This window comes from Lissotriton helveticus, chromosome 4_1 (genome assembly GCF_964261635.1).
Source record: "Lissotriton helveticus chromosome 4_1, aLisHel1.1, whole genome shotgun sequence".
NCBI lineage: Eukaryota > Metazoa > Chordata > Amphibia > Caudata > Salamandridae > Lissotriton > Lissotriton helveticus.
In genome coordinates, this window is record NC_136063.1 from 1,928,341,560 (window position 1) to 1,928,365,923 (window position 24,364).

The 24,364-nt window shown below is 44.4% G+C and overlaps 1 protein-coding gene across 1 annotated transcript in view; it reads left to right on the top strand.

Moving 5' to 3' along the window:
* The first annotated feature begins 2,393 nt into the window (after window positions 1-2,393).
* The window catches only part of HTATSF1 (HIV-1 Tat specific factor 1), a 312,441-nt gene continuing 290,470 nt past the window's right edge, over window positions 2,394-24,364 (top strand). The window contains exon 1 of the mRNA XM_078688603.1: window positions 2,394-2,717. Coding sequence (XP_078544729.1) covers window positions 2,556-2,717 — 162 coding nt within the window. The 5' untranslated portion in view covers window positions 2,394-2,555. The remainder of the gene's footprint in view (window positions 2,718-24,364) is intronic.

A 24,364-nucleotide genomic window follows, 5' to 3' on the forward strand; every position in this document is an offset into this window, starting at 1 on the left:
TGTTTCAATTTCAGTTTTAAAGTACCTGCTTCTTTGCCGAATTCTCTGGGTTGTTAATTCTCAGGGGCAAATGCTTTTTTATCGATGTTACTACAAATTACAACACAGAGTACGCATATTAATAATTTGATACGTGTAGCGAACACTGTTGTAATGATACTCGGAAATTAGGCGACACAGCGTACCTTAGTTCACTCAGAGTTTGAAGACGTGTGTGAAAAGGCAAGTTTCATGACGTTCAATGCTTCCTTTTCTCATTCTTTAGTCTGAGGGAAAAAGAATGGATTATGTTACCATTCTGTCAGTTGTGGAATTAGCTGTCAGAGAGAGGCGCAGAGCATATTAATTTAGCAAACCCCACTGCCTGACTCTGACAAACTTTTCCGGCTCGCTGGTCAAACAAAAAGCTCTATTTTATTAGATGCCCCTTGTCTTCTGCTGGAAAAGTTCAAACACAACAGTGTTCCAGGGTTTCTGCTCTGAATCAACTGTGACTTCCTGCTTGTTTGCATGATTCCAAAAGGCCTATTTACAAGACCAGAAGTGGATTCTAATAATTCTGAAAGCTGTTGCATTCTGGTAGATGTAGTATGGACAGATTGTTTTGTCATATTCCAGAAATGCTTTTTGCAATTTGGGGATTTCGGACATCTCATTCGATACGGGGCCATCCTGCCTCCTCTAGGACACTGGGCTGGCACCCAAACCTACGGACCATATCTAGAATGGTCCCAATGGAGGTAGGTAGGCGCCCAAAATAACACCCCATGTGCCGAACCACGCACCCGAAGGCCTTTCTCTGCCCACCTGTGCACCGCGAACAGTCGCGCCGACACACAAGTTAGGACCCAGGACGACCCCGATGTGTGGAAGGGGCTATTAATGCACCACACTGACTGATATAAAACCACCGCACTAGGTGTCCCCAAAGCGATGCTTAGATTACGTGCTCTTATGCTCCCCCCCCACGGCCATCGTTCAAAAGAGTGCCGTGAGCCATAGCTGCACTCCAACACGCAGACTCATTTTTGTAGAGACCGCATTCCTTGAATAGCGGGGGGGTCACCATTGGGTAAAAATCAGTTACCTTAAACATTAGCCACAGTAACCATGCCCACAGTACTGGCCACCCCCGTTGCACCCGCCCCAGGCCGACTACGATTCCGCTCCCAAGTGCCTGCATAGTTGTTAGAGGGCGGGGTAAGGGTGTCCTGTCTACAAGAGACAGGGAGACCCCAGATGTATAAGGTGGGGTGGCCTTGGCCTGACTCTCCGCACTCTCATGCTAGCCTGAAGAATCGTGCACGACACGAACAACGGCAGGGAGCACACGAGACACGACCGGGCCTGAAAGGACAACGACGACGAATGACCCTTCTAGACGGCATGACAGACAACAAAGAGGATCTAAAATGGAGGGGAGGGCTAAATACCCTCCCCAACCCCTGGCGCGCCGACATGACATGTCTGGCGCGCCCTATAAGGGGACTCCTCCTGTCTCACAGTAGAGAGTGGGGGTGGGGAAGTACCCAAATGGAACTAAAGGGGGGGGGCGCCCTCTGAGGTGGCCCCCTGCGGGGGCCGTGGGCTGCGCATTTGTGCTTGTTGCAGGCAAGATTTGTTTGAAGGGGAAATCAACAGTAGAACTGTCTCAGCCGACCATAAGGCAGGACCACAAACAGCAGGCAACAGCCCACATACTGACCTTCCATACCGGCCCTCGGTCAAACACTGGTAACACTAAAGTAATCTGATAAATTAGCAGCTAAGGCTGTACCTGGAATCTTTCTCGTTATTGCTTAATAATAGTTGAGAATTGCGACAGCTCAAAATTGCCGATATTTTTTTCAGACAAAGGTGACAACGCTAACTCACATCTGCTCATTACACTTGTTCACTTTCTCAGTGTGTGAGCGTAGTAAAAATACGCACGTTGATCTGGACGTTCTTGCGCATGCTTAGAAGTAGAGCCTGCTAGAAAAGCCATCAAGACTACGGCAACTGACATAGAAATAGGACAACTTCTACACAGAGTATAGTCTTAATTGTCGCTGTCGGTCATATTAGGAAGAACAGCTTCGTCCCATTTTCACGGAAGTAGCTCTAAAATGCATAGTAAACTAATAGCAATGAGTAACATAAAAAAACGTAAGAAAGTCACAAAATTTTGAACGATACGATTTTACAATGGTTTATACATTACCGAAGTCTTAAACGTAGATGTAGGCTGTTAAAGCATTTAATTCTGTAATTAAGGATGCAACTCACAATGTTTTGTAATATGAGCCTTTATGGATCGTTTCAGGTTCGATAAAGTGACGGCATTTAAAACTGAATGAATTGCATTTAGGCTGGCATGGGTTCTGTACTAGTGCGCGGAATAGTCCTGCCTCAGTTTCCATGTTGGGTGTTGTGTTACTGGCTGAACGTCTCTGTCTGTGGTGTCTCGCAGCGCAGGTCTGGTCGCTGTCTCTTCACATCTTGTGGAAGGATCCAAGGGGATCAACCAGGCTTGAGCATCCTGCCCAGGATACTGTGTGTCCCTTCTTGCAGCAATGACCGGCGCTTCGGACGGGAACGAGGACTTCGAGGAGCAGCTGCGACTGCAGCAGCTCTATGGGGAGGAGGGCCATGCCGAGCAGCAACATTTATTCACGGACCCATCCGATGGCACCATATACGAGTGGGATTACGATAAGAAGGCATGGTTTCCCAAGGTGTGTGGAGGCAAAATGTACGTGGGGCTGAGATGAGGAGTTGGGGTTCCGCATCAGGAAAAAAGTGGGGCACCAAGTATTTAAACGACACCTTGCAGATACCCTTCACAGGAGTAATTTCATTCAATGGAGCAGAGAACAGTGAGTGCATCGTAGAGCTAAGTAACCCATTACGACTTGATTCTTTTTGCCACTGTTGACTTTGTTTTCCAAACTGCAGCTCCTACTCTTGGCATAGTTTTGTCTCTACTGCTATAACTATTAAATTAACTCTTTCGATTATACTAAATTACATATAGGTGTAACCATGTATAGATTAAAAAAAAGCTCTGTCATATGTCGGTCTGGGGCATTTGTTTATAGTAAGATCACTAGCTGTAGCTAGTTCTAGTTCCAAACCACAGAATCGAAAACATCGCTTCTGACTTCACTGGCCTAACTACCAGCCTGTTTTGCCCAGGGCATGAACGTCATTTTAAATAAATGGCAAGACTCGGACCTGTGTCCCCAACTTTTTACAAGTCTAGGAAGGCATTTTGATTATAATGAAAGTTGTTAGATTGCAGCCAGGTCTGAATTATGTGTTTCCCCAGAATCTGTTAGTCCCTCATCTATTTTTAGATCTTGATTAACGACAGTTGTAGGCATGCCTTTTGTTTCCAGTACATTTCATTTCTCATTTTTAAAGTTTTATATAGTTCGAACAAGATCCCGAAGGATATCAGAGCGCTTTACAAAACTGATGGAAGGAAGGACATATGAAACTATATATGACATTTTAAAGTTTTAAGACAAACAGTGTCAAGAAAAAGAAAAGCACCAATCAGAAATCACTGTTCGTGGATGATTTCAAGCCTGATGGAGCGGAGGTCAGATACAGCAAGTGGGTTGGCCTGGTCAACGTTTTTATACTTCAACTTAGTTTTTGTTATTGAAGTTGAAAGCCTTTATAGTGGGGTAAGGTTGCAGGATGAATCTGACAAAGTCCTCTTGAATCCAGATAGTCGCTTGATGAGATCCATCTGAAGCCATTGAGGTTTTCCACTGTTAGAGTTAGTTTCTTTTTGGAGCTCAACATTTTCATGGATAAGCCAGAGGCTGTATCCAACAAAGTCCTTACGAAATCAGGCACCTTTAGCACAAGATCCACATCATATTTACTTTCAGCGGATTTCGGGCTAGTCACTTGCTTCTGATTGGATACCTTGGTTGTCCTTGGTCCTTGTGTTTCTTATCCATGAGCGTTTCGGTCTCATAATGTTTTAATTGAATGCGGTGCATAATTTACAGGGATGTGGATTTAAATAAATCTACTTGTCCTGTAGCAAAATCCACTTGCCCCTTTGGTGCCAGGTAGTGCAACGACAAATTATGCAAGCAATCTCATTATATAAGAGCTCTGATAAAGCTCTCTGATTATTCCAGGGCTCATACCATAGTAGTGTTTAAATACTTGCAATCCCCTTATGTTGCTGTGTTTCCGCAGATCTACAAATTGGGGCTGAAGGTAGTGGTAAGCAATAGTTCCGGGGTTAGAATGCCCTTTTGAGTCTCTGCAAACCTACTAACTTGCATGTTTTAAGGGTTTTTAACAACTCTTCTCTAATCTTTTTGCATACTGAGAAATGTTGGAAATTTACCCCTGACAATGGCAGACGAAAACCTTGTTCCAGAGTTGGGAAACAAGTGGTTGGAGGGTAAGTGAACTTGCAAACACTCATATTTTCGCATGAGCAAATCTACACATGCAGATTTGCTCATGCTAAAATGCAGTTCACAAATATTTTCTAGTAGTACTATTTCTTGCCCTACTTCTGTGAATTCTTCGGAATTCATGAAAGCCATATAGCTGCATAGGCAAAGACATATACCATGGGTGCAGTTTTGTGACTTTCTTTAATAATTATGCCCCTAATTTTGTCTGGCGTTGACTGTGACCTTTAGTGTTTATTACAATTCTGTCTCTCCCTCTCTGTATCGGCTGGCTTCACAGTGAGTTACAGCATTCTGCTCCTTCACATGGAGAATATCGGCGCACAAAGTAGTTTTGCTTAGTGCCAGTTACTACAGTGGCAGTGTGTGCTTTTTGAGACCAAACATTTTTTTTGCTTTTGCCAATGTTTTTTTATAATGGTGAGAGCCTGGCAGCTCCCACAACAATAATATTTTTAGAGCAACCATTCCAAAAGAAGTCAGAAATTGACAAAACTTAAAAGCTGACCACCAAACCACCAATTTCAGACCTACTGGCTTTGCCAATGCTTGTTTATTTTTGTTTCCCACCATCTCATTGAAACTGGTTACAGTGATTGTCCGTTATAAATATTTTCGGGAAATACTATCATGCATCAAGACATGTTACTAAATGATGCTGCAAAGAAATAGTAACTGCAATTTTACAGTAGTTTAGCAAAATGTTTTTTTTCCTGCTTTCATTTGTTTATGAACATTTTATTTTGAAACCAAAGAATCATCAATCTTGCTTTCAAGCTTCTGCAAATATTTGCATCAAGTCAGAGAGCATTATACATAGCCTCATATTGCTAAACCTTGAAAACGTGTGTACACTTTTTAGGTCTCGCCTAGTTAGCGCATGCTGGTGGCCTTCGGGACTTTGCTGGAAAAATAGGGGGGAGGCCGGTAAAACAGCTTATCACAATAGATAAAGCTAAATGCACCTCAACAGCTATCTATGGAGCCGGGCTGTGGGGTATCGATAATAATATCTCTTTGATACAAAAAGTGGAAAACAGCTTCCTAAGGTACCTACTGGCTACATCTAAAGCAACCTCTGTATATATGATGCATATTGAATTAGATCTACCGTTCATATCAGATCTGATCAAAGTGGAGCCTCCGCTTCTCTGGCATAAAATCTGGACCACCCCCGAGACTGGTTTAAACAGGGAAGTATTATTAGATATTTTAAATAAGGAGGGGTTAAAACCTGTGAAAAATTCAAAATGGATGACCTATGTCAAAAACTTCTTAGACGACATCGGTCGTCCGGAGCTGTTCACAGATCCATCGCTACTGGAACACATCTCGAGGAAAAATCTGAGAAAGCTCCTAATGGATCACCTGGAACTTAAAAGATGGAATAAACAAAAATCAAATAAAACAATCCAGGCATATCAAAGGGTGACACCCCACAAAGGTCTTCAACTATACCTTTCAACAGACTTCTCCTGCTATACTAGAATGATGCTCACCAAACTTAGATTGGGCTCCTTCTTTCGATTAGTTACATTTCCCAATTGTAATGACTGGTCCCGGAATTTGTCTCCTTGTCCATGTAATGAAATTTCAGCACAATCTAATATACATATTATTTTATTCTGTAGATACTATGAGTCTCCTAGGAAATCTCTATTGAGACCCTTACTTAAGAGATGGGGTGTAAGGGTCTGTAAAGACGCTTTTGAACGCTTACTAGAGCTAGAAGACAGAGATGTGATATGCATCATGGAACATTTTTTAAAACTGCTGCTTAAACTTAGAAAATTGTTTTAATGATCTAGGCGACACCGAAGTTTTATCTGTTTTTCATTCTTTGTTTATGATTGTGTGAAAAATTTCTTTTATTATTTTTTAAAAAATTACTGACATTTCTTGGTTTTTATAATTATTGTAATGTATGCTTATATGATACTTCTTTTGGAATATCGAATAAAGCTTATTTTGAACCTTTGAACCAGTAGTTTAGCAAAATGTTTTTTTTCCTGCTTTCATTTGTTTATGAACATTTTATTTTGAAACCAAAGAATCATCAATCTTGCTTTCAAGCTTCTGCAAATATTTGCATCAAGTCAGAGAGCATTATACATAGCCTCATATTGCTAAACCTTGAAAACGTGTGTACACTTTTTAGGTCTCGCCTAGTTAGCGCATGCGCTGTCTCGTTGAGACATGCAGTATAAACTGTACTATGTGTCTGACCGCCTCTTTTTAAATAGTTGTTTTCATTTGTTCTTGAGTGTGCCTTTCAAAATGGTGTACTTGGTATTGGTTAATATTGATTTAAGCCCCTCCTTTTTGACACTTGGCCACACCTATGGCTTTTGGCCCCTTTACTTGTATTAGGGGTGTTGTTTTGGTATGCTGTATTTGTTAGACTTTTTTTATTTAATGTGCCCTGTTTAATCCAAGCGTGTGATGTTGATAGAGTGCAAAAGTTTTCCACTTCTGGCGATCGTGTGCCTCCCAGACACAGACACACATATTTGTCCAGCTGCCCTGATGTTTATGAGTGCCGATGCCCCCCCAACATAGGGTGGTTGTCGGCGCGTGATCCTCGTCCACAGCAGCAGACACGCAGCCTGCGCCCCTCCCTGAGGTCAAGTGACGAAGCAGGCAGGGCTGCAAGGGCGGAGCGCGTGAGGCAGGCTGGCATGGTGTCTGTTGAGTTGTTTTTTTTTAATGCAGATTTATATAGCGCAAACTTGACCCGAAGGTATTTGGAGTGCTTTACATGAGCACTGGTTATGTTACACAAGGGCACATTCAGGCACGGGGAGATTACTTGATTTGCCCATCACATGATGTGGACGCGAGCCCGAGGCTCGAACTCTGGTTTCCAGCACCAAAAAGCCGGTCACTGTCCAGAAATAATATATATATATCATCTCAATACATGGCCTTCGCTACCTTGAATGATATCTGTAATTGAAGGATCGCATAATTTTGTGAATCTTTGCGTTTATTTTTGTTTCTTTGTAAGCCTCTGTTAAGTGATCTTATTTTTCTAAGCCTTTTACCGCGTCTGAATTACGATTATTACAAAATGGCCTCACTTTTACCAGATTGGAGTTTACAGTGCTCAATTGTCCGTCTTTGATATGTACACGGGTAGCAGAACTACTAGTTCCGGGTTCAAGGGAGCCTCTTTCTTGTTCCTGTGTCCCGTGTGAAACTCAGTGTGGGGAGCTCCTAAGAGCTGTCATGGTGAAGAAGGGGGCAGCGGAAGAGACCGGCGAGGGCCGGCCACGGCGTATAAAAAAACCCAAAGAAGTTCAAATCGGTTCAGGAAAAGGCTCCGGCCCCGTCAGTACCAGGGTATGCTGTTGGGCAGGAAGCTGGCATCCTGCGAGGAGCGGCAGAAAGAAACCCACCCAGTCCCTTTAGCATCGCTCTTTAGCTCTAGTGTTGCAAACCTATTTACTCCCATATACGTGCCTGCGCCGTCCGCTTCAAGAAGGGAGGTGTTGTATATCTATCTTTCCTCTATTTCCATGCTCTATCATGGTTCTTACCTGTGTCACTCATTCCAGAATGTAGATGGCTCTGCCTCCTCCTAGTGTTCTAGGTGGTGACAGTTTGTGCCTGGCCAGCTTGTGTTGAGGTTGCTCTATGCTGTCTTCCTGCAATAAACCTATTGTGGTACATCTGTGGTCTCCAGCTATTTACTACAATTTTGGCGACGTTTATATGCTGGCCAGTACCTTTGAAGACCTCATCTTGATGCCAGATTCCTTCAAGATATTGTACCAGAAAGCGACTTGCAGCGGAGCACCCTCGACAGGAAACGAACCTGCGGCGTGTTGGCTTCGTCAATTTCCCCTTGGTCCGCTTCAATCCTCACTGAAGACGCCCATCTGGTGAAATTGTGAGTAATTTTGGGGATCGGATCGGCGAGCCAAGCTGACGTCATCGTTGCCAAGGAGACGCCTTCAGCGCCGACGTCGCGAGCCAAGCACGAGCGCTACCAGCGCTGACGTCATTGTTGCCAAGGAGACGCCTTCAGCGCCGACGTCGCGAGCCAAGCACGAGCGCTACCGGCGTTGACGTCATCGTTGCCAAGGAGACGCCTTCGGCTAGCTCTGACAACGGTGTTGTCTGCCGTTACCTGGGTGACGCTTCCTTGTTTCGTGTTGACTACGCACGCTCCTGTGTGCGTTCCAAGCCTCGTTTGTTGTATTCCAAGCCTCATTTTCAGCGGCGGACATTTTAGCTTCCAATGTTTGTCTTCCAAGTCTCGATTTCGATCGAGTTTCGGTGGCGGCCATCTTAAGTCACTCTAACGCGGATTTTCATCGATTTTTCCTCGTTTTAACTCTAAACTCCTGCTCATTCCTGTCGCAGCGCCCAAACATCGTTTTTGGACATTTTTAAGTGGAAAGAGGTATGTTACTACTATAATTTAAAATGTAACTAGTTGTGCATAATTTTTGTTTTTCTTTATTTTTGACTCTATTACATTGTTAAACATGGCACAACAGTTTGTAGTTACCTTACCTCCTCAGTTCTTACCCGAGCCTGGGGTTCCTGACATACCTTGGGAGGACTGGTATATAATGTTTGACAATTACCTGGAAGCGCTGGATGGACAGGAATTTTCAGCCAAAAGGAAAAAGGCTATCCTTTTGAGTACTTTGGGCAAGGAAGGGCAGAGGGTTTTTAGATTCCTACCAATCACACTTGGAGCTAATGGACAAGACATTGATGAATTTAAAGAAGCGGTTGATCGTTTGGAGATCAGATTCGCAAAGGAGGAGAATTTGGTTATGAACCGCTATAAATTCTATACACAACGCCAAAAAGATTCGGAAACAATAGATGATTTCGTGGCCAGACTTAGAGAGCTGTCTATAAAGTGTAAGTTCGGTGCTATGAACGACGAGCTCATGAGAGACCAATCAATTGTCCAGTGCTCAAGTAAAAAAATCCAAGAGAGGCTATGGGCTGCTAAGAACCCGACCTTGAAAGATGCTATTGACCTGGCCAAAGTTATTGAGGAGTCTAGTAAATGCATGAAGGTCTTAGATTCACACAAGTCTTCTCCTCATCAAGAAGTCTCTGTTGTTTCTGACAAAGGTGGTGTTGCGGAGTGTGAACACTGCTGTGGAGACAGTGTTGCTGTAGTGAAAAACAGACCCAGACCTTCCGCCAAGAAAACCTCCATGAGCAAAGTCTGCAACAGGTGTGGCAGTAGTAGCCACTCTTCCGACGCGAGGTTTTGCTTTGCCTCAAACAAGGAGTGTTTGAAGTGCGGGAAAGTTGGACATTTCTCCAAAATGTGCAAGGCCAAAGCCAGACAGAGAGTGAATATTGTTGATGACTACGTTGATGATTCTGGAGTTGAGCCCGATAGACTCCTGGTCATTGATGATGTGGATGTCATCTGCGATGATCCAAGACAAACTAGACCCAAAGCCATTTTCAAGATTGACTCCCATGAGGTGTTGCTGATGGTTGACACTGGTTCTCGTCCTACCATTATACCTAAGTCTACTTTTGATGCTTTTTGGGAGGGGGTGAATTTACATCGCAGTGATATTTCCCCTAAGGGTTTTAATGGCCAGAAAATTGAAATCCTTGGTTTCTTTGAATCTGAGATTGCCTTTGAGAAGAGGTCTATTTTTGGGAAGGTTTATGTTTCTATTGATGGCCCTCCCATCCTGGGATGGGTACATCAATATGACCTCTATCAATCCTAGAGCAAAGAATCAAATAATGGTGGTGGATGATGACTCTATTGAGTTTATTCTTTCTGAATTTGGGTCTGTGTTCAGGGAGGAGTTTGGTGAGCTTCGGGGGTATGCCCATCTTATAAAGTTGAAGAAGGATAGTTTGCCTGTTCAACATCGCGTAAGGAGGATTCCCATTTCTATCCGCAATGAGGTGAAACTCCTAATTGAAGATATGCTCCAATCCGGGGTAATTGAACCTACAGAAGCATCAGCATGGGTTTCGCCCGTCGTGATTTCTAAAAAATCAGACGGAAAATTGAGATTCTGTGTGGACCTCAGGTCCCTAAACAAGTGTGTCGTTGCGGACACCTTCCCCTTACCCAACATTACGGAGATGGTTTCCACTCTTCAGGGGGCTAGATATTTTTCAAAACTCGACCTGAAGAGCGCCTACCATCAGGTCAAGCTCCATGAATCCTCGAAGCATCTTACGGCCTTTATCACCCCGGAGGGGATTTTCCAATTTACTCGTCTCCCCTTTGGGTTGATTTCGGCAGCGAGTGTCTTCCAAAGGTTGGTCAGCGAAATCTTCAAGGGGCTCAAAAACGTGGTGTTTTTTCAAGATGACATCTTGGTCTTTGGAGACTCCGTGGCAGATCACAACCTTGTTCTTAGAAATGTTTTACACAGAATCTGGGACACTGGCCTTACATTACGCAAGGAGAAGTGTTCTTTTCTTGTGGAGAACATTGAGTACTTGGGACATGAAATCTCAGTCAATGGAATCAGACCAAAGAAGAATCTTCTTGATGCAATACGCCTAGCCCCTTGCCCGTCTGACAAGGACCAGTTGCGGTCATTCATGGGCTTAATCGAATACTACTCCAAGTTTGTGGAGAAATTCTCAGAGAAGACCTTGCCTCTGAGGGCTCTGTTGAAGAAGGGTTGCAAATTCTCCTGGGGTCCCGAACTGGAAGTGTGTTTCAATGAGATCAAGGAAGCCATCTGCAATGCTAAGGTGCTGGCACCCTTTGATACTGCAAAGTCCTCCACTCTGTTGGTAGATGCCAGTGCCCATGGTCTCGGTGCAGTTTTACTTCAGTCCCACAAGGACAGCGACAGGCCGGTTGCTTTTGCCTCACGCACTCTTTCCAAATGTGAACAGAACTATTCTGTTATCGAGAAGGAGGCTTTGGCTGCTGCGTGGGGTGCCCACCATTTTCGACCTTACCTATGGGGCATTCGATTCAACCTTAAGACTGACCACAAACCCCTTATCCGCATTCTTTCTCCCGGGGGAGGGGCATTTGGTTCTCCAAGGTTGGCAAGGTTGGCTTCAAAACTCCAGGAATATCATTTTGACATTTCCCACATCTCTGGGTGGAGGAATTTCCAGGCTGACTGTCTGTCTAGGTTGGCTGTTCCGTCTGGTGCTGATGTTGGTTTCAGTCTAGAGGGTTTTGATGAGAATGTTGCCTGGATTGATGATGTTCTTCTACTGTCTGAGAGCTCTTTTTCTCGGTCTGAGTGGGTGGATGCTATGTCCAGGGACAACGTCTTACAGGAAGTCATCCAGTTGATAAAGTTGGGTCCCCGCAGGGAGAGTTGTGTCCATGTTTCTGTTCGCCCTTTCCTTAAGGTCATTGATGATTTGTCTGTTTGCAATGACAACGTTATAATGCGTGGCGATAAATTTGTGCCTCCTGTTGATTTGAGACCCAAACTCATTTCTTTAGCCCATGAGGGTCACCTTGGCCAAACCCTGACGCAACAGCGTCTTAAGTTGAACTTCTGGTGGCCCGGTATGGACTCCATGGTTTCCTCTTGGGTTGAGGACTGCTATACTTGCAAGGTAGGTGAGAAGAGACTTAAGGTTTCTGTGGGATCTCAGATGGGTGTGCTGCAGTTCCCTGAAATTCCGTGGCACACTATCTGTTTAGATTTCATAGGTCCCATGGCCGAGCTACCTCTTTCTCAGAGGTTTGCTGTCGTCATTGTGGATTGCCATTCCAAGTGGTTGTCTGTGGAGTTTCTCAAAGATATCACTACGGTCACTACTATTAAACATCTCAAGTCTGTGTTTTTTAGGGAAGGTTTTCCTAGCGTTCTTATAACTGACAATGGCACACAGTTGGTCTCGCATGACATGCAAGCCTTTTTGGCTGATTGTGGTATTTCTCATCATAGGACTTCCCTCTACAACCCCCAGGGGAATGGTCTTTGTGAACGCCTTAACAGATTGGTGAAAGGTACTGTTCAAATGGCCCTCTCCAGCGGTTCTTCTGTCCCTTCCCTTGTTAGTGAAATGGTCTATGCGTATTGTACCACTCTTCATGGTTCTCACCCCAGGTCCCCTTTTGAGATGATGAGGGGTAGGGTTCCCAGCACCAAACTCATTCCCTCTTGGCTCAAGGACTTGGTCTGTCAGTCTCTCTTGGGTGACGTGTCGGGTGTGGCCCCTAAGTCTTCTTGTAAGAGTCCTGTGGGCCTGCCTGCTAAGTTTGCTTCAAGTAAGAGTTCTATGAGTCTGCCCTCTAAGGGTCTTCCACGTAAACCTGTTGTAGGCGACAAGTCTTCTGCTAAAGTTGTTTCTAGTAAACTCGCAAAAGGTGATCTTGTCAAGGTAAAGTCTGGTCGTGTTTCAGGTGGTTTGTCTAAATTCCGTGGTCCATTTCTTGTAAAGATGGTCTATCCTCACTATGTTGTCCTCTCTAATGGGGAAAAATGGAATTTAAGGAGGGTTGCTCTCTATCAGAAAGCTGGTGTTTGTCCTCAGAGGTGCCATAGACCTCCTGCTTACTTGAATGATTTCTGTTGCGATTAGGTCTTTTAGAGGGGTGACGTGTGTCCCTTTCAATGCCTATTTTATTGATCAATTGTTGTGTTTTATTGCCCTATTTTTATTGATCAATTGATGTTTGCAACTTTTATCGCTGTTTCTGCTAATCTTCTGTAGTTTTGACTTAAGTTTTCTTTCCATGACATGTTTACCTTTTGTGTTAAGTTTCCTTTCATCATATGTTTCTCTTCTTTTATTCTACGAGAGGAGATGTGTTGTATATCTATCTTTCCTCTATTTCCATGCTCTATCATGGTTCTTACCTGTGTCACTCATTCCAGAATGTAGATGGCTCTGCCTCCTCCTAGTGTTCTAGGTGGTGACAGTTTGTGCCTGGCCAGCTTGTGTTGAGGTTGCTCTATGCTGTCTTCCTGCAATAAACCTATTGTGGTACATCTGTGGTCTCCAGCTATTTACTACAGGAGGCAAAATCTGTGACCACCCCACATAGTAGGGGTACTCCCGTACTAGAGTGCTACCAACAAAGATGCTACATAGACACTCTTCGCCTAGTTACTCACAGTCTCGGGGAATCTGCCCCGCATCCCAGAGCCTCAGCTTCAGGAAAATTCAAAGAAGTACACCTCTCCCCTTTGTAGTTCTCCAGGGACACCATGGAATATCTTACCTCCCTGTACAATCCTTACTTCAGGAAACTCATGGGTCTTTCCACACTACATGCATGGTGTGTGCCATAAACGGGAATTGCATATAACAGCTCAATGCAGACTTGGTGCTCCTTACAAAATATATTCATAAGAAACTCTCACTGCAGCCCCATTGCTGTCTCCAGCATCATGGAATTAAAAGTGAATCGTTTTCTCCCCTCCCCCCGCTGGTTCTGGTGCTTTTGGGAAAGCAAAAGCGTAAAGGACACACTTCCCTGTGCTCCATTGGTACCTGTAACAGCAGGGAAGCCCTAGAGAATCCATTTTGCCCTTCCCCATGCTATGCCAGTGTCCACAAAAGCAGAGTAACGTAAGGCAGTTTATTCTAGCCTCCTTGTTCCATCCCAATGACCGGAGAAGCAGGGAGACTCCGACTAAGCTTCTACTTGCCCACAAACTCCTGGTGTTTCAAATGGTGTTTAAATGTGTTTTGAAGTCACAGACTCTGGCCCCTTCCTTGGACCCCATAGCACCAAGGTGGATGTTTGTTAACTGGTGATTTGGTGAGGAAGGCAAACATTGCCCAGTACTATTTGCTCATGGTTAGTGTCCTCCAGATCTATGTCTGTGAACCTCCGAAGCACACACTGGGTCCGAACTCTGCTCTGAAAACGGCATTTTTAAATCACATAGGGGGATCATTTTGGGCCCATGAAATGTAATCCTGAGGTTAGGGTCTGCTGACTTTACGACCTTATGAGCCCTTTTATTCTGTTTTCCAGAATGCAGGGATTATGCCCAGAGTCATGTCATGGCGCGTGCAACAGAAATCTTTTGGTATTAGCCACCTAGTTCGTGCATTTGGGTACATGAACAGTCCTATGGGTCTATTTTCCGTAAAATAAAGAAGGGAGGGAGGAGCTCCCTGATCCAGTTAGATGAGTTTACTTTTTTCCTTAATTTCTGTCAGCGAACTGTCCACAACGTGTTGGTCAAGATATCACTGTAATTGAACCCTCCTGAATGTTGTATAACACTCATTTCTCAAAACCTACTAACAGACTTTCACCAAACCAAGCAAAAGCTTTTGTGTGAGTAAAGTTAAAATTTTGTGTGAAGTTTGGTGAAATCCCATCCAACATTTTTTTGATTTGTGGTTATAGTGAAGAGGAATTGTCTTGTGGGTGTTCAAATGGTAAATGCATTTTTTTCATATCAATTTTTTCAACTTCAATACATATCTATGCAGTGACATAACAAAAGCTTGCTAGTTTCATCTTTTAATAGAAAGTTGCATGCACATTTGTGAGATGATGCCAAAGTTAAAATCACATAAAAAAAATAGGCTTTTCAGTGATAACCCAGACCAAGCTCACATTAAATAAATCACAAGAAAAACTCTTTCTAAAAGGTAAACACAGAATCTGTTAGTATATAGGCTACAGCCTCTAGAGTGGAAAACAGGCACAGCTCCTTTATGAAAGTACACAACACTAGCATCCCATGAGCAGTATCGGAGATAGTTGCCTCAGTTAATTTTTCTGGTTTCTTTAAAAACTTTTCTGAACATTGACCTCGCATGTGTTTCACCTAAAACCATTTGGTTTTGTGATTCACTCAACATCTATAGTGACTGGAAATGTTTTTCTTCATTTCCCAACAGAAAATAGTTTTCTGTTTTCCACCATGCTTATGCCTTTTGTGAAATGCCCCAATGTAGCTGTAAAAAAACAGCATAAAACAGTCTTCATAATCTACATTGTATGTCCGCGAGATTCACATCTAGATGAATGCTAACATTGTCGCAGATGTCTTGAGTAAAAGACTGCTAATTAGACTGCATGGCAAGCAGGAGGATTTGATGCACTACGAATCCATCTTTGAAATATTAGAAGAGCATGAAGAAGGGACTTCTGTCTTGACTTAGACCACACTGAAAACTCCTACAGGTGGAGATGGAAGAACAGACCAAGACATCACAAACACTATTGTACCTGTTCAATGTTTAAGTCCAATATGTAAAAAAAGGGTATGATGCTACCTGTTAGTCTGTGAGTGCTGACTTGCTCACAAAAGAAAATTCAGCATCGAAGAGTAAAAAGCTGTCAACATCAAAGGAGCTGTCCATGCTGAAGTATGACATAACTTTGAAACACTTGTGTAAATATTGCCACTTGTCAGATAATAGTTGATTAAGCTGAAGGTTACCTATGACTTTAAACTCAGAATATTCTAAGGTGTACTCCCCGACTAGAGAAGGTCCTACAATAGTGGGAATCTGAGTCCAACCAAAGCGTACATCTCCGTGTCCACTAATTCCCTCCTATGACCTCTGCTGTTACGCACAACTTTCCCACCTCAGGTTATTCTAATATACTCCACATCTAGCCTTGCGACTCCAGTCTGGGCTACTCGAACCAACAATTAACCTGTGAAGAGCAGCCAATTCTCCAAGGGCATCTTGCACCCTCACTGACATCACTGTTGTTTTTCTTACTCAAGGTTCTGCAAAGGCTGCTCCTCCTCATCTCCAGAAAAAAATACAGGCCTCTTGAACAGAGCCCTCTTTACTATAAATGGATCCACAGCCTGATTCTTCTATTTTGGACCAGGAAGTATGATACTTCTTTAGACAAGGAGATTAAGAGGTTGTAGTATATGGTCTGAAATATGTGAGACACATATATGACATCAGCAAAAGCAATCAGACCCTTGAAGCATTTGTAGCAGGTCACTGGTGGATTCTCTTCCGAGGTTTGCAGACAAGCTATTGTGAGAGACCAGAATTCTTAGATGACTGGATAATACTGTCTAACTAGATCATTAATGCCGCTGCAGACTCCCCAACCTAGCAGCTTATGATTGTGACATAGTTTGGCAAATAGACATCCTTCCTGACTCTGCCTCACTTCTCTTAAATCAAAGGATTCTTCATTTACCCCTTTCCAGCAACTCTTAAGAACTCATGACAGCAAAGATGCAAAATATGAAGCCTGAGATGGAAACACTTATGGCAGTATAATTGGAGAAAAATTAGGATATGAAATATCACTACAGGGCTCATGAGTGCTGCTACTACAAGTTCAGGGTTCAGACCCCTCTCTGTCCTCAGCAAAGTCAACAGCAGAGCCAGTACAGACCAATTTTGGAGGCCATTACGAGAGAAAATGAGCAGTCCGCAACCATCATCAGTAAATAAAAAAATTTTTAAACCATTTTTTAGGTCGAGCATTCGTGACCTCTTGTATATACTTTAGTATATACTTATATACGTATGTACTTTGTGGGCTCTGGAGATCAGCCCTAGGACTTGTCTACTTCCGTTTAGGGACTTTTTTTCTGTTCAAATGCCTCTATTTAACTGTCTTGATAGAAAACGACCAGCAGAGGTCAGTAAAATACCAGAATTGCTTTCTGCTGAGAGACATATCTTTTTATTTTTCTGGCAACTGCCTCTATTTAACTTTCTTGATAGAAAACGACTTGCAGAAGTCAGTAAGTCAGTAAAATACCAGAATCACTTTAGCATTCTCTAGATTCGACTCCATAGAAATTGTCTTCCATGAGCACCTGTAGAAATTAATATTTTTTTCAAATCTTGTATTTTTAGAGAGATGGCCACCGAAGGCCCAGATTTTATATTAAAAATAGAGCTTTGGACTATATCACTTCGCACTGAAAGACAATATTTCTCTCCATGTGTTCTCATAACTGGCGTGTTATGCAGTTTGGTGCTTACTTTCCCTCCATGTTAAAGAACAGTAGATGTTACAGCACCCAGGCTAATGTGCTGCATAGCTAAATACATATAAGCTCCCAAAGGCGAGGCCGATTGCATTGCAAATGCTTTTTTATGCTGGAACCTCTCAGTAGTGCAGTCAGAGCTCACAACATTTACTTAGAGCGCTCACCTTAATAATAAAGGCTTTCAATTAATGTACCATAAATACAAGTTTGAACAGCATTAACATATGGGCAAAAATATAGTTCTCTTCCCTGATCCATAATGTGGTACTACGAACTGGCAGCTAAAGGGTATGTGCTGCAGGGGGTTGGGCCTACTTGTCCCAAGTACAAATTACATGTGAAAACTTGTTGACCTTTATCTCAAACAATATGTGAGCATTGATCTGTTTATGGCTATTGCATGAATCATACACACAACATTTTTCTGAAACATGTCTGTAATAGACTCTCAAACATCACCCACAATAAAATAAATTAAAGGAAAACAATCTGTTTGAGGTCATTAGGGGAAGACTCTCTGTGGAACAGAGCTGGCACTATCAGTGGGCCCCTTAAAAGGCTAGGGCCCTGGGCCACATCCCACTTTCCCCATGCCTTAAAACGTCTCTGCCTGGGGGACATAAACATTAGGCATTTGAAGAGGGTCTAGTAACAGTGTGTGAGGTTAGCGGACACAAGAGTAAATTATGAACTCAGCAGGCTGTAAATGAGGTACCCCGAGGGTTCAAATAAGTTGCACTGCATGAGAGCCACTAGGCTCAGTCACAAGTACACGAGGGACATGGGGACACCAACATTGAACACAAGATAAATGAGTGGCATATGAAGAACACATATGGGAAAGTGCACAATTTAGTTACACTGAACCACAGAAGCAAGATTCACAGATGCATACAAAGAAAGGAGGTTCGAAAGGGAGTAATTCTGAGACACTGAGGAGACAAACTAGATAATACATAATAATGTAGGGCCCAAACAATTAACCTTTGAGAGGAGCAAAGAGAGGGAACGTACAAGGTACAAATGTAGAATACTGGAAACACTAAGAAAGTACACATATCATGATAATTAAATAAATAAATGGTGGGCGCAGAAAAAACCAGATAATCATCAAGGGGCAATAAGGACGGTCGTACAAAGTGAATTAAGAAACATGTGATCGAAAAGAGAAAAATACTAAATGCACTGAGGGTTCTGAATGCAGAGAAACGTAAACTCTAACAAGCATTGAAAATGCAATAGGTCTCGCAATAGAAGAGTTTAACTTTTTTCGTTTTGCAAATGGATGAGTGGCGTTGCGTGGATGAGTGGCGTTGCGTGGATGAGTGGCGTTGCGTGGATGAGTGGCGTTGCGTGGATGAGTGGAGTGTGAGTGGCGTTGCGTGTGTGAGTGGCGTTGCGTGTGTGAGTGGCGTTGCGTGTGTGAGTGGCGTTGCGTGTGTGAGTGGCGTTGCGTGGGTGAGTGGGGTTGGAATGCAATAGGTTTCGCATTAGAAAAGTTGTAGTTATTGGTCTTGTAAATGACATAATTTATTTATTTTTTCGTTGTTAAAATTGCTAAATTGATGGCTTTGTCATTTACAATGCCAATAGTTATAACTTTTGCGAATGTGACACCTATAGCATTTGGAATGCAACATGTTTTGTATTTACGTGACTTATATGGCAGCTCTGGTCGTTATGCTACATCTCTAGATAGTTTTATCTTTCGCAAATGTGACACCTATTGTAACACAATATGTGTTGTGAGGGTGAGGGGTTGAGGGTGAGGGGGTGAGGGGGTGAGGGGTTGAGGGTGAGGGGTTGAGGGTGAGGGGTTGAGAGTGAGGGTGAGGGGTTGAGGGTGGGTGAGGGGTTGAGGGTGAGTGAGGGTGAGGGGTTGAGGGTGAGTGAGGGTGAGGGGTTGAGGGTGAGTGAGGGTGAGGTGTTGAGGGTGAGTGAGGGTGAGGTGTTGAGGGTGAGTGAGGGTGAGGGGTTGAGGGTGGGTGAGGGGTTGAGGGTGAGTGAGGGTGAAGGGTTGAGGGTGGGTGAGGGTGGGTGAGGGTGGGTGAGGGTGAGGGGTTGAGGGTGAGTGAGGGTGAGTGAGGGTGAGGGGTTGAGGGTGAGTGAGGGTGGGTGAGGGTGAGGGGTTGATGGTGAGTGAGGGTGAGGGTGAGTGAGGGTGAGTGAGGGTGAGTGAGGGTGAGTGAGGGTGAGTGAGGGTGAGTGAGTGAGTGAGGGTGAGTGTGTGAGGGTGAGTGAGGGTGAGTGAGGGTGAGGGGTTGAGGGTGAGTGAGGGTGAGTGAGTGTGAGGGGTTGAGGGTGAGTGAGGGTGAGGGGTTGAGGGTGAGGGGTTGAGGGTGAGTGAGGATGAGGCTGAGGGGTTGAGGGTGAGTGAGGGTGAGTGAGAGTGAGGGTGAGTGGTGGGTTGAGGGTGAAGGGTTGAGGGTGGGTGAGGGTGAGGGGTTGAGGGTGAGTGAGGGTGAGGGGTTGAGGGTGAGTGAGGGTGAGGGGTTGAGGGTGAGTGAGGGTGACGCACTGTGCACCCACCCAGTAAATGCACATTACAAGGGAGCTCGATCTTGAACCAGTATTACCTTGACGACCAGGATAAGGGCCTAAGGGATCTAATGCCTTACTTACCAACACTTCACTCGCCTATGCCTCATGTACAAACACCTACATAGATAAAAGGGTGCTTGCCCTAAATGTATTTAGTTGTGCCCTGGAGGTTTCAGCGCCGTGTTGCGGCGCCTGCGGGCCTGGTTAGAAAGAAGCTGAAAAGTTGAGCCGCTAACTCCCCTTTTGTTTTTTGGAACAACTTCTGCATTGTTTCATTCCATCTCTTTGTGAGTTGTGCTCTGGTGCGCACGCAGCTCGTGAACAGACTTCATTTAATAAATACTGCGTGACAGTGTTTAATCCAGTCACCTAATAAGGGAGTTTACGGAACACACAGTCTTGCGGAAATTAAACAAGTGTGATAGAAAGTATGATGCAAGCCTCAAGCCCTTGATTCGGCCATGCCCCCTTCCAGATTCCGGTTCCAACCTAGCCATTCTGCCTAGATTTAGCAGATCATGAGGCACAGCGCAGGCTCTCGAAAAGAGAAGATGACAGCCTTTGATGCAGAGCGCAAGTGAAGCTGCTGGCGGCAGATACATTCAGGCCCCTTTGTCCAGCCGAACCACGTGACCGTCTTTAAAGGGTCCGAGGTCGGGATGCTATCAGAGACAGTGTGCCCTGTGAAAAGATGGAGAGATAAGAGGTAGCTGCCCCGCCCAGTCTCTCGGGGGCTGGGAGCCACTGCACACCTTTGATGTCTCCCCTCCCCATACAGATAAAGCAGACCAGAACCAACTGTAAACTGCTGAGTAATGGCGTCACTGCAAATCACTCCAGGCCCGAGGTGTCATGGGATGCCAGCTCCACATACGGTGAACCCGAGCAGAGTCACACACATAGCACTGAGGGCTTAAAAGGTGAAAAACACTGCTCGTTAAAGCGTGTAAAAGAATACCAAAAACTGCCGTGAATGCACCCAGGGACGCTGATGGGAGGATGACGGACACCGGGCTGCAACCTCACACGAACCTTTTGATGGTTAAAGCAAACGATGCAACCTGCTAACGAACATTTTACTAAATGGACATGCCCTGTATGCCAGTTTTAGGAACTCACGTGCTGCTACTTAAAATCTCGTGGAAGGAAACATCTGTGCTGCGTCACCGCAAGTCTTTTAATAAGTGGCATCGTTAGGTTTGGAAGGGCCTGCAGAAAGGCGCATAATACACTGGCAAAAAATGCTTATGATTTATTTCCCTGTCAGGCCTACGCTGATATCTGCGTGTTTTAGGGCGGAATTAAAACAAGAAAAGTAAAATAAAGGGAGACGCCGTGAAAGGACGAGTGACTGGAGAAGGGAGCACAAAAAATGAGGAATAGAGAGAGAAGAGAGGAAGAAAGGAGGGGATTGAGTGCAGAAAATACAGTCCGAGAGAAGGGAAAAAGAAAAGAGGAGCGAAATATTCAGAAGAATTCGATGGTGAGAAGGAAAAAAGCGGAGAAAGGGTAGGTGTGAGAAAGAATGGAGAGAAAAAAGGGACAACGAGGTTGAGCATGAGGGGCGAGAAGGAAAACAAGCTCTCGGCATTGCGTGGCGGGAGGGGGCGGGGGGAGGGTAGCTGTGCACGTCGAGTCCGAACAAAAAACAAGTGAAAGCGGGATGTAATTAGGGGGGAGGAGAAGTCTGGGCAGGCAGGATGACTCAGGGGAGGGGGCGGAGCGGGGCAGAGCGGCATGTGGGTGTGAAGAAGCCGGGCCTTTGAAGTGAAGCTAAGCTTCACTTCAAAGGTGTCGGAGGAATGCGGGCGGCTGTGCACGCGCTTTTAAGCTCAATGCACATGCGCATTGAGCTTAAAAGTCACGGGCACTGCAAGGAATCGCCACGATTCCTTGCTTCTTAGTTAAAGCTTGTTTAAGCCGCAATAGGCTCGCAAGCTCGATGCGCATGCGCATCGACAGGCGAGACCTAATAAATGTACAATTCAAATGTGTAAAGTATGCTCCCTTTCAGCCTTTCCAGGACGCCAATCTGCCTCCTCTTAACATTAGCCTCTTTCCATCGCCTCGTAAGTGCACAACCGTACCACAGTGTCGACTTCTCCTACCTTAAAGCAGCCCGTCATCCTGTATCTTGCGCTCAAAGGGTGGCCCTAAGACCCCCGCAACCAAAACAGCCACAAATAAGGGTAGAGATGGCAAAAAAACACCCAAGGACAGCAGTAGACAGATGGCAAAGCCATCAAGGGGCGGGCTTGGTAAATATCTAACTGTAAACATCACCATTTCTGTGAAAATATCATGGCGTTCCCATAGCCTGCAGCTGTGCTTTGGAGTGCCAACGGTTGTGCGAGAAATGAAAAGACAGACTAAAGTAGCAGAATTCTGTTGCGTCTATTTAAAAGCAAACAAAATGACGGTCCAACAAAAAAAAAAGAGAGGCATAGGCATTCCGGAGCAGGAGGTGGGCGCCGTTTGCACTCTTTCCCTCATCAGTCGACGGGACTTGCCAGGCGAGTGGGCGATATATGTGCAGGGCAGGGATTGAGAATTAAGGTGAACCATGGTAGCCAGGCCTGCTGTGGCTTGCACCACCTTGCTGGGAGGGGGAGCATTGTGCTGAGAGGGGGAGGAAGGGGTTAACTGCTAGAGACTAGGGCATCTGCCAAGTGGAACCTGTAATGTCTTCCAGCGAAAGGCCCTTGGCGGCAGCAGGAACATTTCCTGCAAAAGCTGTTTTTTAAATGTAATTTGTATTTAAGTCAATCAAATCACATTTAGCGAGCGACTGTTACAAATTTGAAAAAAACAGCCGGGACGTGTAGAAAGAAAGGCACGTTGCTTTTGTGAAACTGAAACATAAGAAGCTGCCGCCAATGCTCGAGGAGCGGCGCCACTGCTGAAGCGCGAGTGCAGAGCTGTGTCCTGCCTGCAAGAGCAGGCAGAAGAAAGCCAGTTAAGAAATTAGTGCTCCCAGGCTCTAATTAAAGCATACTTGTAACAACTGAAGTAAAAGGCCCAGTCCTCATGGGAGGTTACAAATGAAGACAAGGCGGTACTAAGTAGGGACTAACAGACCTATTAGCCAATCAGAAGCTAGCATTCACGAAGGACAATGACACAAGCCAATGACAAATCTGGGCAGAGAGAGGACATGGATTCAAGTAAATACTGCGATACAGCAAGCCTCGCAGAGCAACGTATGCGCGCTGCCCAGGCTCAGCCTAAAAAAAAAAAAAGGAATTGCACACGCAATAGGCTTTGCAGCAGAGACCTAATGGCTTTTTCAACCCTTTTTTTACCAAGCCTTTACACTCAATCTTCAGTAGTCCTTCTTTAAGTACATTTTCCACCATATGCAGCCTTTTTACCCTCTACATTAAGCAGATGTGTGAAACTACCCATTTCATTCTGGGTTAGCTCTAGCAATGCTTGAGACACTGACCAAATTCCATGGCTAATGTATAGTAGCAGAAATGTTATGTTTCATGCACTAATTCAAACCTTACTTTCTTATAACTGCCATAGTAGGAGTAGTTGCCCTCATCCAAGCATGCTTTTTTTGATCGCATCCTTCACCTCCTCTGAAGCGCCTAAACAAGGACAATCTTAATGTAACATTCTATTCCGAGGGGAACTAGGTTTTAGAGCCAATGTCCCAGCCAAGGCTCTTCTCTTCTTGCTTACAAACAATGAACTTGTGTTTCATATCTAATGCTACAAATACTCAAGCTGATATCATCATCATCAAGACATCACAAATGTTCTGATTTAAGCCGCTCCAAATGAAAGAATATTATCCTTAAAATGTATTTCTAGGCATCGACTTCCCAGTAAGTCTTCACATCTCTGTTCATTGATTTATCACCTTAGTATGATTGTACCAGATGTTGTCTTTTGCATTTTACAAAGCAGGGTAGTTGTTAAACATATATTGTGACTCCTGGCAGCTCGAAAAAGTTGATTATTTGTAGTTGTGATATGAGTTTTAGACATGTTAGATTGACCAACCTTACCAAATGAAGATGCCTTATTTTTATGTTTTGTTTGATTATTAACCGGCTACGGCCTTCACATCTGTAGATTATTGCTAGTCGTTCAGACTTTTAAACCATCCGCTTAAGCACAATTTTTAGTGGGATGAGTTCTGTCAATGACATCCTTTTAGCATTTATGCAGAGGGCAATATTTGTGATGCTCTGGTTTGGGAAAAGTTATGAATAGGTCATTTGTTTCGATTGTCGATTATTCCTGTGTATTGTGCAGATGTGCCACAGTAATGGGTGGTGAACGTAGAAACAGAGGGGATGTAAATACTACAGGCGGGTGAGCCAACAAATTCACAAGACGAGTCGAGTGTCTGGGCTCCTGGAGCCCGTGCATGAGCCAAGCCCTGAAAATGTTTGCCTTGTAAATCATAAAAGTATCCTCTTGTTTCTCCTCATCCTCCATAATATTTGAAAGGGTTGCCTGCGGCAGGGTGCTTAGTCGGGAGGGGGCGAA